The sequence below is a fragment of the Oreochromis niloticus genome, linkage group LG1, assembly GCF_001858045.2.
Source record: "Oreochromis niloticus isolate F11D_XX linkage group LG1, O_niloticus_UMD_NMBU, whole genome shotgun sequence".
NCBI classification, from domain to species: Eukaryota; Metazoa; Chordata; class Actinopteri; order Cichliformes; family Cichlidae; genus Oreochromis; species Oreochromis niloticus.
In genome coordinates, this window is record NC_031965.2 from 34,611,744 (window position 1) to 34,625,538 (window position 13,795).

The 13,795-nt window shown below is 38.1% G+C and overlaps 1 protein-coding gene across 1 annotated transcript in view; it reads right to left on the reverse strand.

Moving 5' to 3' along the window:
- The window catches only part of itfg1 (integrin alpha FG-GAP repeat containing 1), a 148,183-nt gene that overhangs the window by 111,369 nt on the left and 23,019 nt on the right, over window positions 1-13,795 (reverse strand). The window contains exon 7 of the mRNA XM_003437574.5: window positions 11,670-11,722. Within this exon, the coding sequence (XP_003437622.1) occupies window positions 11,670-11,722 (53 nt within the window). The remainder of the gene's footprint in view (window positions 1-11,669; window positions 11,723-13,795) is intronic.

Here is a 13,795-nt window from a genome sequence, read left to right on the forward strand (position 1 = left end):
GCCCCTCGCGTGTACCATAAAAAGCTGTAATGTTTTTGGAAAGCAAAAAGTAAAAAGCTTCCAAAATATATGCATAACACTTATCAAGCAAAACCTTTGTTTTAATTCTTATTAGAAATTTTTGATTTAAACAAAACAAAAACAAGACAAAAACATGATTGGTTTATAAATTCTTGAATTACAGGCCAAAATATGCTTCGTGGAATAACTGAAAATTTTAAATAGTCAGTATTCACAACCAGTGTTTTTGTAAGATTTTATTATTATTATTATTTATTTATTTTATTTTTAAATCAGTGCATTTACCAGAAAAGAAGACACAAACCACATTCATGATGAGTTCAACTAATATACGGTAAAGCAACCGCCAATTGTATCTATTCTGGATTAGTAAATATTCTTCTATTACATTTTAATTTTAAATACTACAACAAAATATGTCACTTTTTATATCAATATTTCATCTGTTAAAGCTAAGGTTCCCCCCCCCAAGAGAGTAAATGTTCATTTTAATATGACACTGCACCTCATTGCATTTTACATTGCTGGTTTGTGGATTTAGAGAAAACAGTGACTGTGAAATTTATCGAACCTCTTGGGTAAGTGGTGCCCTTTACATAGGGCAAGGAAAAAAGGGTTTAAGTATATCAGTGGGGGAAAAAAGATCTGTATGATGTGTGGGTGCCTTTGCCTAAGAACACATGTGGGTCTGTGCAGTGAGAAACTGTTGCCTGCCGATAACAACATCACTGATTTATGAGAAAGTGACAGAGTAAGAAAGATAGGAAGAGAAGGTGAGGGAGGTACAATAGTTGGGTCAGAGAACACAATCTATACATTATATATAAGTATGTATGTGTGGGTGTGTATATGTGTGGTCAAATATTGTTCTATGCACAAGCCAATAATTGTTGAAATGAATAAACTATGACATGAGGGGTGTGTTATACATGTATAAATTATTCTGCTTTACTAAAGCTGAGAGATTATAGACTCAATAACAATGAGAGGACAAAGGAATCATACAAATGGCAAACCACAAATTAGCAACTGCACAACAGTAATTTAATAGTTATAATGATGTGAAAACTATTATAACAACACGACTAGAATCAAAATATAAATTTCTCTTAATGGTGCTGGGCATGAGATGTAGCAAAACAAGTGGGTAAACTATGAAGACAAAGCTACGGTGAAGGAAACCAGAGGTTAATGCAACACTATTACTGCATATTATTAACTAGAAACTCCAAAATGGCATTTAAATAAAACTGTGTAACAACACTTGCAGCACGTTTTCTACCTACATTGCAATCCAGTACACTCTGTATGATATTGATTTCTATGTAGACGGAAATTCCACACCACCACAAGATTGCTTGAATATTTCACGCAGCAGGAAGCGCTGGTTTGGACAAAATCTTTTCCAAAGAAAACTCACAGCTGTGAAATATTTAAGGCTTTCTAATTAGAATGCACAGACGCACATAAAATTACTCTATTCTTTTCTACTGTCAGCTGTTTGCAGAATGGTCATAAAATAGCATTAACTGATTAAATTCCAGTTCCAAGCATATTTGGCAAGAACACTAGCAGTGCCTATTCAAAATTTACTGTGGTGCAAAGTGAAAGTGCTGTAATTGGACTTCCAGGGTGTAATCTGAAAATCCAAGCTGTATTGAAAATGGTCCAGGGATGCAGGAGAAGATTACCTTGAAGCTGATTTTGAGCAAATTAACATTATTTTTTCCACCTAAAGTTTTCGGCTGTTTTGGTTAAACCCAATATATGCAAATGGAAAACAATTTTGATTTTTTTAAGTGGAATCTACTGCCAAGAGAGCAGAAATCAAGTTGGCCAGTTCAAAAATAACAAGAAAGATATCAATGGGAAAGGTGAAAAATAATCAGATCCTCAAAATGATTATTGCCCAAAGCCTCCTGGAAAAGCCAAGACAAAGATCCCAATGTACAATCTCCTGGTCTGTTTTAACAGTCGGAATTCTACATCAGCAGCTGCAGACAACACAAGCAGCCAGAAAGCTGCACTCCAGGGAAAAGCATCCGTCTACTGACAGCATCATCGCTGCCAGGCTCATCCCAAGGTTTGTTAGTTTTCTGGCATAGTCTGACTGCCCCTCCATCCATTTTCAGGCAGGCCCTGAATAACACCACCATAGGTACCTTGGACCAGACAGCTGCTGCAAAGCAAGCCTTCATAAGCCCGGTGAATTCACCACATCTGAAAATTTATAACGTGTAATTTGTGCCCTGGTAACAGCAAAGGTAATGGGTCCAGTTATGAGTATAATGGGGGACTCGAAAATTGCTCTACGTGTAAAAGTAGATAGGTTTGGGAAAGAGGAAAGTCATGACTCAGACTCAGTGAGTTCTTTATTTTTTTTTATTGCTGGACTATAAAACACCTTTCTTCGTTATACTCAAGTGTCCCAGAAAGCCATGACATTGTGACAGTGTGCCAGTATGAACAATAGGTCCCTGAAAGTGAGGCAGTTAGATGGAACTAATTAATCATTAACTTCCTAATTTTCTCCTGACACATGTAAGAAGACTTTTTGTGAGAAGACAACCTATTTAATTGTGGTGATACAGTTCAGTTTGTGCAGGTCCTGGAGAGATAGAGTAGGCAGTGCTAAAAAAGTATTTTTTTCTTCCTGAGAGAGGGCATTTCTGAAATGCCAAAGACTGTTTTTTATCTTGGGGAATTGTCATGGGTTTAATGCTTCCAGAAAAGTATGATAGAAAGTACCTACTTGATCAACTTAATGGCAGCTTCATAGCCATGGTCCCCCACTCCACCCTGAGACATTAAGATTAGGAGACTAATGAATAGTGCTGCCAACATGATTGCTCAGTAAGACTTATGACTGTTCAGTCTGAAGTTCCCTTTAGGTTAGTTAGTACTTCAATATTTTGACATCTAAATGGGGCTTTTGCATGACTTGATTGCGTCATAAAGAAGTGGAACATAACAGTCTGAATGTTGGCTAGTTGAGCCCTAAAGGTCCAACTCAAATTCCAATTATCTGTTTCATTTTTACTGGGTAAAGAAAGCACTTAATTTTGAGTTAATATCCTCAGTAGTTAGATAACATATACTAATATTTGTCTTTTAAAACAAAAATATAAAAATGTATAAAATTAATAATTACTTCAGGAAGTTCTCGTTTTTGCATTTAAATATATACACTTCTTGCCAAACTTGCTTTTAAAGCAAACTGAAAGATTATTTCTTGAAGCAATGTGGGATTCATTTGTTTGGTTTTCTGCCTTTGCTAATCATGCAATTCTTAAATACTGCTGACTGCAAGTGAAACCCTAAAAATTATAATGTGGTTATTGCAATATTTATTTCCAGTAGGGTTACAAAGCCTCCAAGTCAACACTTACTCACCCAAGGCTGCAATGAAAAACCTGTAGGTATGTTGTTCTATGGTATTTAGGGTATTTTGGTGGCATAAGCCTTCAGTAAAAGGCCAATATTAGATTCAATGTAAATTATTTACGATACATAAATTGTGCACTGAAAGGTTAATTCTTTGCATCATGTTTGATGCTTTCAGTCCTGACAAGGCACAAATGTAGAGGTACTTAGCCCGGTGATTTAAATGCACCAAGAGGTACTTTGGCAAAAAGGTTTTAACTATCACTAACAGTAGAAAGTGCAGATTCATGCGTTTCCCAAACCTATTTGTTTCAATTTGGAAAGAATTACTACTTTTGTAACTACTGTGTACTGACTGTACAAACAAATCTTCCTGGGAAAGACTGCAACGCACAAGTGCACTTTGAAGTGTTATTCTATGATTTACAAGAAGTTACAGTGAACGAAAAAAAATATTTTGTCATACTGACATTTGAAAATGTACAAAGTAATTCATATTTAACTTATTCAACTTGAATAGTCTGTCAGTTTGCTTACAAAATTACAATCAATCCACAATTAGGAATGTGGAAGTGGTCCGTCAACTCTCTAGGCATTGACATGAAACATTTTATAGTGTGACTGAATAGTATTGATTGTGTGTTTATGTGTGTGTAAGCTGACTGATTTGTGAAGATAAAAGGATCCATTTTTGTCATTGTTCCTTATTTCTGTTGACATCACCTTCAACACTTTTCTGTCACACACACCCACTCATAGGCAAACAGCACAATCACATATGCCCAGCTACTGCACTAAGACATGCTGTGCAGAAAAAACAAAAACAAACAAACCAAGAAAAAACACACACACACACAAAACAAAACAGAAGGGAACAGGGACCAAGTCTATTTTAGAAAACTAAGGGAGAAGGGTCAATGTGTCTAAAAACACCACTTAACCATTATTGTGCATAAGTAACTCAAATGCTAATGGAAAAGGTGTGTATGCATGAAGTGTTACTGTGCTGGTGCTTTTTGAGCTAAAAACAAGGGAGGCCTGGATCAGCTTATGCAAGGTATCATCAAGTTCCAAAATTCCAGCAACTAGTGATGCTGGAATCCAGTATTATTATATAGCTCCTTTACAATACTGATGCAGAGTATGAATCCAATACCAGTTATAATTGAATAAGCTGTATTCCCCATTATAAGGCAAAGATCGTTATTCTCCCTGAACGCCATAAACAGGCCTAACTTAAATGTTGCTTTCATAACCTGTAATCTGTAAGGCTTAAAAAACTATTTTACTGGTATTTATAATAAAATTGTAGCCAAGGATCCAAGATATTATACCAATACCAGGGCCAAATTATTGAGTCAGGATCCAACTGATCTCCAATCCAAATATTGGATCAGTGCATCCCTACCATGAGTAAACTCGTGGTAGTATACTCAAAATCACAAAAACCTCTTAAGACCATCTTCTAGTGGGTCTCTAGATAGCCTCCACCTTATTCTTGTTCTGTCCCCTTGCTCACTCGCCTCAGAAATGTACACTGGATGTCCACCAGTTATTTTGCCATATCTGTAATGTGACAAAATAACCTTTTAACATGATTGTGATTTTCCTGAAAAAGATGAGTTGCAGGGAGGCAAATCTAAAGAATGGGGCAGGTGGTGAGCAAAGGCGATATTGGTTTGGCCAAATACTGTTTCCAATGTGCTCTGTGCTCATGACGACGTGCCATAGTTAAGTTCTCTCTCAGATCCCCTGTTGCCAATATGAAGCCTGGGGATGAATTTACAGTACAAATTCAAGCTGTTGACTTCTCAACTAAAATTGCTATAACCTATTCTGTCCTAGACAGAAATCCACCTTCCATTACCAGTCATGAGCCTCCATACAAAAGTCAGGTCACTTTGTTAGAGAACTTGCTTTGCCCTCTGTGCCAGTTTGAGAAATGCATACGAAACTGTGGATATAGAACATTGTCTGGGGATGCAGTAGGGGAGATCGATCAAATTTAAATCACATGTGTGTGTTTTTATTTATTTATTTTATTCTAATAGGATTATTCCAGGAACCTTTTGATCACAACTTGTTTGTGTGTAAGACTGCAGCCAATCTAATTCTATTTATACAGCACAAAACCACAACAACAGTTGCCTCAAGGTGCTTTTATATTGCAAGGTAAAGACCCTACAATAATACAAAGAAAACAGAAAATCCCATCAATTATATGATCCCCAACAATAATACGGGCAAGCGCTTTCGCAACAGTGGGAAGGAAATACTCCCTTTCAACAGGAAGAAACCTCTAGCAGGACCAGGCTCAGGGAGGGGAGGCCATCTGCTGCGACCAGTTGGGGTGAGAGAAGGAAGAGGATAAAAGACATGCTGTGGAAGAGAGCCAAAGAAACCCAATACCAAGTACTCATTTTTGTGGTCTACTTATTTGGAATGATATACACAAAGGGGGGGTGACTTAAAAAAATGGATGTTGTGAATAGCCAATAAATCTCATCAAATGGGTCCACATTTGGCTTCTTCTATTGCTCAAAGAACCAACTTTCAAGCAGACCATTAAAAACTGAAAGTGCAAGCCTCAATATAAAAACACTGACTTGCTTTGATGGCAAGCAGTAGTTTATTTATATGCATGTGCTAATCTGTGTAAGTGTGTAACTGGGAATAAAAACAGCTTCTCACTGACCAGTGAACTAAATTATTATATCAGCCGTTAAAGAACTGACCTTTTAAAGCTCTTGGCTCTATTTGTCAGCCAATGAAAACACCTCTTTTCACTCATCTCTTTGGAGCTTGTTGATTTTATTTCTCCCTCTGCGACTGCCTTCTCTTGTGTAATCACACAAAAACAGGGGAAAGAGGAAAGATGGAAGGAGACTTAGGGGAAGAGAAAACATAGAAAAGTAATTAAAACAGAGTGCTGGAGAAAGAGGAGTGTGCTGGCCTGTGACCGATAGATGCAGCCGCATTGAACCGAAAACCACGACGGGATTAACAGAGGTCTAATGCTCTAAGGATGCTGGGAAATGGCTTGGTCTTCTGTGTTTGTGTAGATTTGCACAAGTGTGTGTGTGTGTGTGTGTGTGTGTGTGTGTGTGTGTGCACGCGCATCCATGGAATGTTTCTGAAGGAACTTTTTTTTAAAAATTTATTCAGGAGTGTGGATGTACAGACTTGTTTGTCAGTGTGACTGAAAAAAAATTATACACTGCTAAGGAAAACAGGAAAAGCACTATGTCTGCATCGCTCCACCAAGCTAAATTAGGGTGTACTCACACCCCTCCAACAATGCACTCACACTGCCCTTAACGATCTGGGCCTGAATACGCTTTTGTCTTTAGGATTTCTCACTCTTTCTTGGCTGGTCTTGCTGTCACACTTAGCCAAACAAAGTGGACACTTGGAGGTCAAGCGTGCTCTGACATGGAAGTGTGAGTACACTCTTTCACTGGAAATTCACGTGTGTCTTGGCACGTACATAAAAACATAAGAAAGAGGCAGGACATTTACACTGGTTATTTTAAATAACTGAAGTCACAGAGAAGTTGATCATTTGCATATAAAATGTCACTTTGCCATTATTTGTATCCAATTATAATTAGCAAATAAATTATAAGGTATGGCTAAAAACATATTTTTTGAGTTCACAGCTGAACTTCACCTTTGACCACTAAATACTGCTCAATTCAGCCTGAGTTCGAGTGAATAAACTCAACCAAAATTTGAAGAAATTCCATCATAGTGTTGCTGAAAAGCTGCAGCCAGTGGATACAAAATAAAATTCATAAATAGAAAAACAAAAATTGAAAAAGCACTGTTAGTAAATGAGAATGAAGAAAAAAAGACAAAGAAAAGGATTTAACTTCTTCATAGAGTAGCTAAGAAGTAGATCAAGAGATCCATAATCTGAGACTGCAGAGACCCTGACAAGGTTCACTTAGTCTTGCTCCCAAATCCTTTCCACTATACTTAGAGATGCTTGTAAGACATGCTTTGCAGAACTACTTATCAATTGATTGGCAGGAGACAAAGTGTGCAAAATTACAAAATAAATGCCAAGATCAACATTAAATAGAATTATAAAATACTAAAACTGTTTTGGTGTGAGTGTCAATTACTTTATTTATTGATTCACTAAAAATTCTTCAGTTCTTAACATTGATAATACTACTTCACATTTTTTTATTTCTTCATGGCTAAAAATTAATTAAGTTATAGATTCATCTGTTTTATAGTTTATAGTCTACGTGTGTATACGTGTATACATGGAACAGAAAAAGGATAAAGGTGTATTAAAAAGTGCTTCAATGAAACTATTTCACATGCAAAACTGAGCTGAAAACAGTATCTTTAAAATGTGGTACCTGATCTTTGGTCATCGTAAATTCCAGTTATTGATCTGGGTTCAAAGCAGATGTGATGTGATATACTGGATTTTGTTGAAAAATGATCGCATTGTGCCTGTTAGCACTGTTGTTACCTTAAAGGAAAAGCTACTTTGCGAATTACTGTGTTTAGTGATATTATATTATTATTTTAATATATACACATATACATATATATATATATATATATGTATCCTAGCGGCCTCTTCTCATGAAGAGGCCGCTAGGAAAGCTGCAACCACCAAGTACCTGCAGAGGGTCAGGCAAGTCCTGAGGAGTCAGCTGAATGGTAAGAACAAGATCCGGGCCATCAACACCTACGCCCTGCCCGTGATCAGGTACCCTGCTGGGGTAATAGGCTGGCCAAAGGAGGAGATAGAAGCCACTGACATCAAGACAAGAAAGCTCCTTACCATGCATGGAGGGTTTCACCCCAAGTCTAGCACCCTGAGGCTGTACGCTAAGCGGAAGGAAGGGGGCCGAGGACTGGTGAGTGTCAGCACCACAGTCCAGGATGAGACAAGAAACATCCACGAATACATCACGAAGATGGCCCCAACTGACAGTGTGCTCAGTGAATACCTCAGGCAGCAGAAACCCAAGAAAGAGGAGGAAGGCGAGGAACCATCATGGAAGGACAGGCCCCTGCACGGTATGTACCACCGGCAGATAGAGGAGGTGGCTGATATCCAGAAATCCTACCAGTGGCTGGACAAAGCTGGACTGAAAGACAGCACAGAGGCACTAATCATGGCAGCACAAGAACAAGCTCTGAGTACAAGATCCATAGAGGCTGGGGTCTATCACACCAGGCAAGACCCCAGGTGCAGGCTGTGTAAAGATGCCCCAGAGACAATCCAGCACATAACAGCAGGGTGCAAGATGCTAGCAGGCAAGGCATACATGGAACGCCATAACCAAGTGGCCGGCATAGTGTACAGGAACATCTGTGCCGAGTATAACCTGGAAGTCCCGAGGTCAAAATGGGAGATGCCCCCAAGGGTGATGGAGAATGACCGAGCTAAGATCCTGTGGGACTTCCAGATGCAGACGGACAAAATGGTGGTGGCTAACCAACCGGACATAGTGGTGGTAGACAAACAGAAGAAGACGGCTGTAGTGATCGATGTAGCGGTTCCGAATGACAGCAATATCAGGAAGAAGGAACACGAGAAGCTGGAGAAATACCAAGGGCTCAGAGAAGAGCTCGAGAGGATGTGGAGGGTGAAGGTAACGGTGGTCCCCGTGGTAATCGGAGCACTAGGTGCGGTGACTCCCAAGCTAGGCGAGTGGCTCCAGCAGATCCCGGGAACAACATCGGAGATCTCTGTCCAGAAGAGCGCAGTCCTGGGAACAGCTAAGATACTGCGCAGGACCCTCAAGCTCCCAGGCCTCTGGTAGAGGACCCGAGCTTGAAGGATAAACCGCCCGTAGGGGCGTGCTGGGTGTTTTTTATATATATACACACATATATATACACATATATATACACATATATACACACATATATATATATATATATATATATATACACATATATACACACATTATATATATATATATATATATATATATATATATATATATATATATATATATATGTCGCCCTATGACAGCTGGGATAGGCTCCAGCGCCCCCGCGACCCTGAAAAGGATAAGCGGAAGCGAATGGATGGATGGATATATTATTATATATATATTATTTTAAAACTATATAATTAAAAATTGCGGTTAAACTCAATTACTCATTTTTCATTTATTTCATTTTCTCATTTTTTCAGATTCAAATTAAATTTAGGGATCCAAAAATATCTGGCTGATTTTGTATGAGGGCACTCCATGGAATGGGGTTGTTTTAGAATATGTGTACGTTTTGCATTTGGATGTAGGCCCTGGCATCTATTTAGATTCTATTTCATATTTTTCATTGTAATAACTGCAGTGAAATGGTCCAGTCTGTTGAGGATTCACAACTGAATAAACAACTAATATATTTTTAACATATTGTTTATGAAATAGACAAAAAAACAAACAAACCCAACAACAACAAAAAACCCTTCATTTGCAGTTTTTTAATAAATCATTTGGAAGTACCGCAAAAGTTTAAAGTGATCTTTCTCTGGAATTCATTTGTGTCATCCTCTCCGATTAGCATTCTTGCCACCCATCGCACATCCAACTGGTATTTGGGCATGGCAGTTTATTTGCACAGTTTTGCTCCTGCTTGGTCTCTCTCCCCTCAGACACATTCTGTCTCTTCCACATCCTTCAATCTCTCTCTGTTTCCCTCTTCTTCCTTACCTCCTCCCCTTCCTTTCTCCTATTCCCCTTCTCTGTGATAAGATAGACTACTGTTCGGCTTGTGCCTCGACCTGCTGAATTTCAAATAGGCCCCTTTGACAAAAACCCAGAGCCATGGTCTCCCCTCCTTGCTCTCCCAGAATATTAACTAGTTCTGCAGCAGTGCCAACAATCCTAGACTCCTAAGCCCACCAAAGCACTACAGATCCATTTGTTGCGTTAAGGAAATGAACATGGAAGCAGAGGAGGGGATCATCACTCTGTCAATACCTGTGGTTATACTTCAGGACATGTGAGACTGCAACTGAGGCCATACTGTACATTCTTAGTTTATAACTGAATGTGGTAAAGATCATATGCCTTAGAGACTGAAAACAAATCTTAGCAATAAATAAATGAATAAATGTTGTGTAACAATAAATAAATAGCTGTTGTATGGTCATCACTAATCTCTGTATCCTTTTCAAGAAGTAGGACAGACTATAGGAAAACCTCTGTTCTAATTTGATTGTCACAGTTAGCAATGTTGTTCTTCTTAAAAACTCAAGCTATACATTTAAGTTCTACTCAGAAGAAACCTGCTGCCCTCTTTCGGAACTCAACCCAATCAGTCAAGTCCCACTGAACCAGATCACTGACAGTTTACCATATGACTGTTTTTTAGGAGTTATCGAGTTTAACTCATTTAAAGCTCCAAACATATAAAATAGATGAACACAATATGAATATTTTATTCTAGTGCTCTGTAGTGAAAATGAAAAAAGTTATTAAGCTTCTGGAAAATAAAGTGCTAAAATTATTAACTGCTTTACTGAGATTGTACAAACGTCTGTGTCATCATCAATATCAGTGTATAAGCTGTCGGACATTAAATTTTGAATTTTTTTTAACAGAATATAATATAGAAAAGAATGTTTGGTGTAATTTAGATATGGGGTCATCACAGAGTCTGCTCTGGAGAGCAGTTCTGGCTTTTTTGTTCGTAATACTCTGCAGTGTTTGCAACACATATAGATGAATCATAGCTGAGCAGATGGTTTTGTATACTCAAGCAGTGTCTTCACGGTAAGTTGCCAACTAGTTTACACTGCCGGAAGCTTAAACAATTCTGCCATTATTTTCCTATTTCTAGCATAACTGAACCCCCCCCCCCAAAAAAAAAACAGAACAAAAAGATGATAAGATGTGATATGTATAACCAGCCAGTTGTAATTTGTCAAATAAATTCATTACCATTGCATCATTGCCTGCTGTAGTGGTTAAGGTGGATGGAATCCGTTGATTGCCAACTTGAGGCAACATTTCAGGTCACTGTGCTTATCCTACTTGTTACACTACAAATGGCTAACCACATAAGACAGACCTTATATAAATGCCAATATAGTTTTAGGCTCTCTCAGTAGCAGCACCATGCATGCAATACAAGCTGGGCTCTACTTTACTCTGGAGGACTGTAATGCTGGCACTAATGTCAATTTTGATCATTATAGAAGAGTTTGAGTTGTAAAAGTCACTAATAATAGGCAAGAGACTCAAAGACACTCAAATAAGTCCAAAAAAGCTTATTACCTTGTTGATCCAGGTCTCAAACATTGGGTCGTTATTTGTTGTCAGGAATAAATCTGAGAGGAAGAAAAACACAGAAGAAGGGAGGGTGCAAGTCATTAAGTGATACATTAATTTGTTTGGCAATTATAATCAAGCATGGAGAGACGCTCTGATCAAACGTGCTGATCTACAACACAGAGAATCACATAACTGGAAATGTACACTATACTCTTGGACAATGTTATCAAATCCTGAAAAACTAGAGAAGACCTTCTCTATTGAAGGCAAAAAAATAATGTTCTCTTTTTCATTTTGTCTCTCAGCAGCTAAAATTGAAAACATACTACTCTACAACACAATATATGATGTACAGGACTCAATACATGTTTATGCTCAACTTAATTAATTAAACCAAAATATAGAACAGAAGAAAAATCTAAATATTTTAACATTTAACAGTTGACACAGATGAATGATTTATATATTTATTTTTACATTTTGATAATTTTTGACATTTCTTCCTCCAACTCTGATGTAGAGAGGCACTGCTTGTTCAATATGCAGTTTAAGTAGATTTCCTAAATCAACAAAGATAAATTGGCTTCTTACAACAGTATAAGTAAAAACAGGTAAGGAGAAGGAAAAGGGATAGTGGTGGAATCTCCTGCTCAAAGCAGATGGATTTTGCTTAGCTTTCTGGAGTCTTCACCCCTGGTAATGCCTGTAGCTCACGCTATTGGAATCCTATAACCTGCACTTGTACTCATATTGCTTGCTCTTGAAGCTCAGGCTGCAGGCTGCACTTCTAATGCAGTTTCTGTGTGGTTCTCTTTGAGAGGACGTTTACTTTCATTCCTGTGTGCTCTGGTTCTGCCCCAATAATTGGACATGAAATAAATATTGGCATTGATCTGCTTTGGGGCCTGCTATGTGTTGCTGTGCCCTGCATGGGAATATGAAAATGGTACTGAAATAAGGGGAAAATTAATAAAGGAAAAACTAGAACAACAGGACAAACGAAGGTTGTGTGTGTGTAACGATAGAAAGCACTATAGAAATCCTATATGCATACACAGAAGAATTATCTAGTAATGTCATGGTCATCAAAGCCAACAAGTTCAAGATGCTGCAATGTCACTCAATATGCATGACTATACATGACATTAAAATACTGTATTGCAAAGAGATTTTCAGTCAAAGCATTTTAAAAGAAAAGTGATCCTCTGAAACCATACCAATTAAAAAAGTTTTGTAACAAATACACATGGAAATGTAGTCCCAGATTTCATCTGTAGTCATTTAACAAGTGATAAGTAACTTTCTCTGGATGAGCTCAACTTCCCAAATACATTCTAGTAGCTCATATCGGATTTAGTTGGCTAGCATTCTTAAAATCTAGGTTTTAGTGCATATATGTATGTTTTGTGATTTGCACATGCTTCTCACTGTGGTAGGTCTTCATTATTTGGTGGATTTGAGTTTCCTGGCCCTCCTTCAAAATAATTCATCAGCTTCTTATGTCAGAGTGATACCAACTATTAACATATAGAGAATATACTACGCCATCTGTGCTAAACGTACATGGATTCATGGTTTCAATAGCACCTACTGTGTACTACAAATTATAGTCATATAACATTACATATCCAAAAATGTATCTGAGGGTCTGGTGACTTTGTGTTTAATCACAGGGATGGTGGGCCACAGATGGTGGTTATTTATCTAAACCCAGCTACAGCTGTTGCAAAGTAATGCCACATTTAAGGTGCTCAAGCTGGTAAAACAGTTCAACTACAACTTTTAATCCTTGTGGACTTGCAGAAATGCTGCCCACGCAGACTCAAAACTTTTTAACAAATGCAAAGTACATAACAAATGTATGCATAGATTATGCATATGTGCAGACGCACAAACAAACACACAGCAATTTGCAGAGCGTGTTTATGCGAGTTTTCGTGTTACTATGTGTGTTTGGAGCCACACCGGGTGGTGTGTTGATGAGCTCGGTTAATCAGCCAATCAGGCCTCTTAGACAGAACCCAGCCGTGATTGGCTGATTAGATGCGATGGCGTTGTGTCAGTGAGAGAGGCATAGAGCAGCAGAGAGATGTTCATCTTGTAAACACTTAACATTCTCGCTGTGGGGG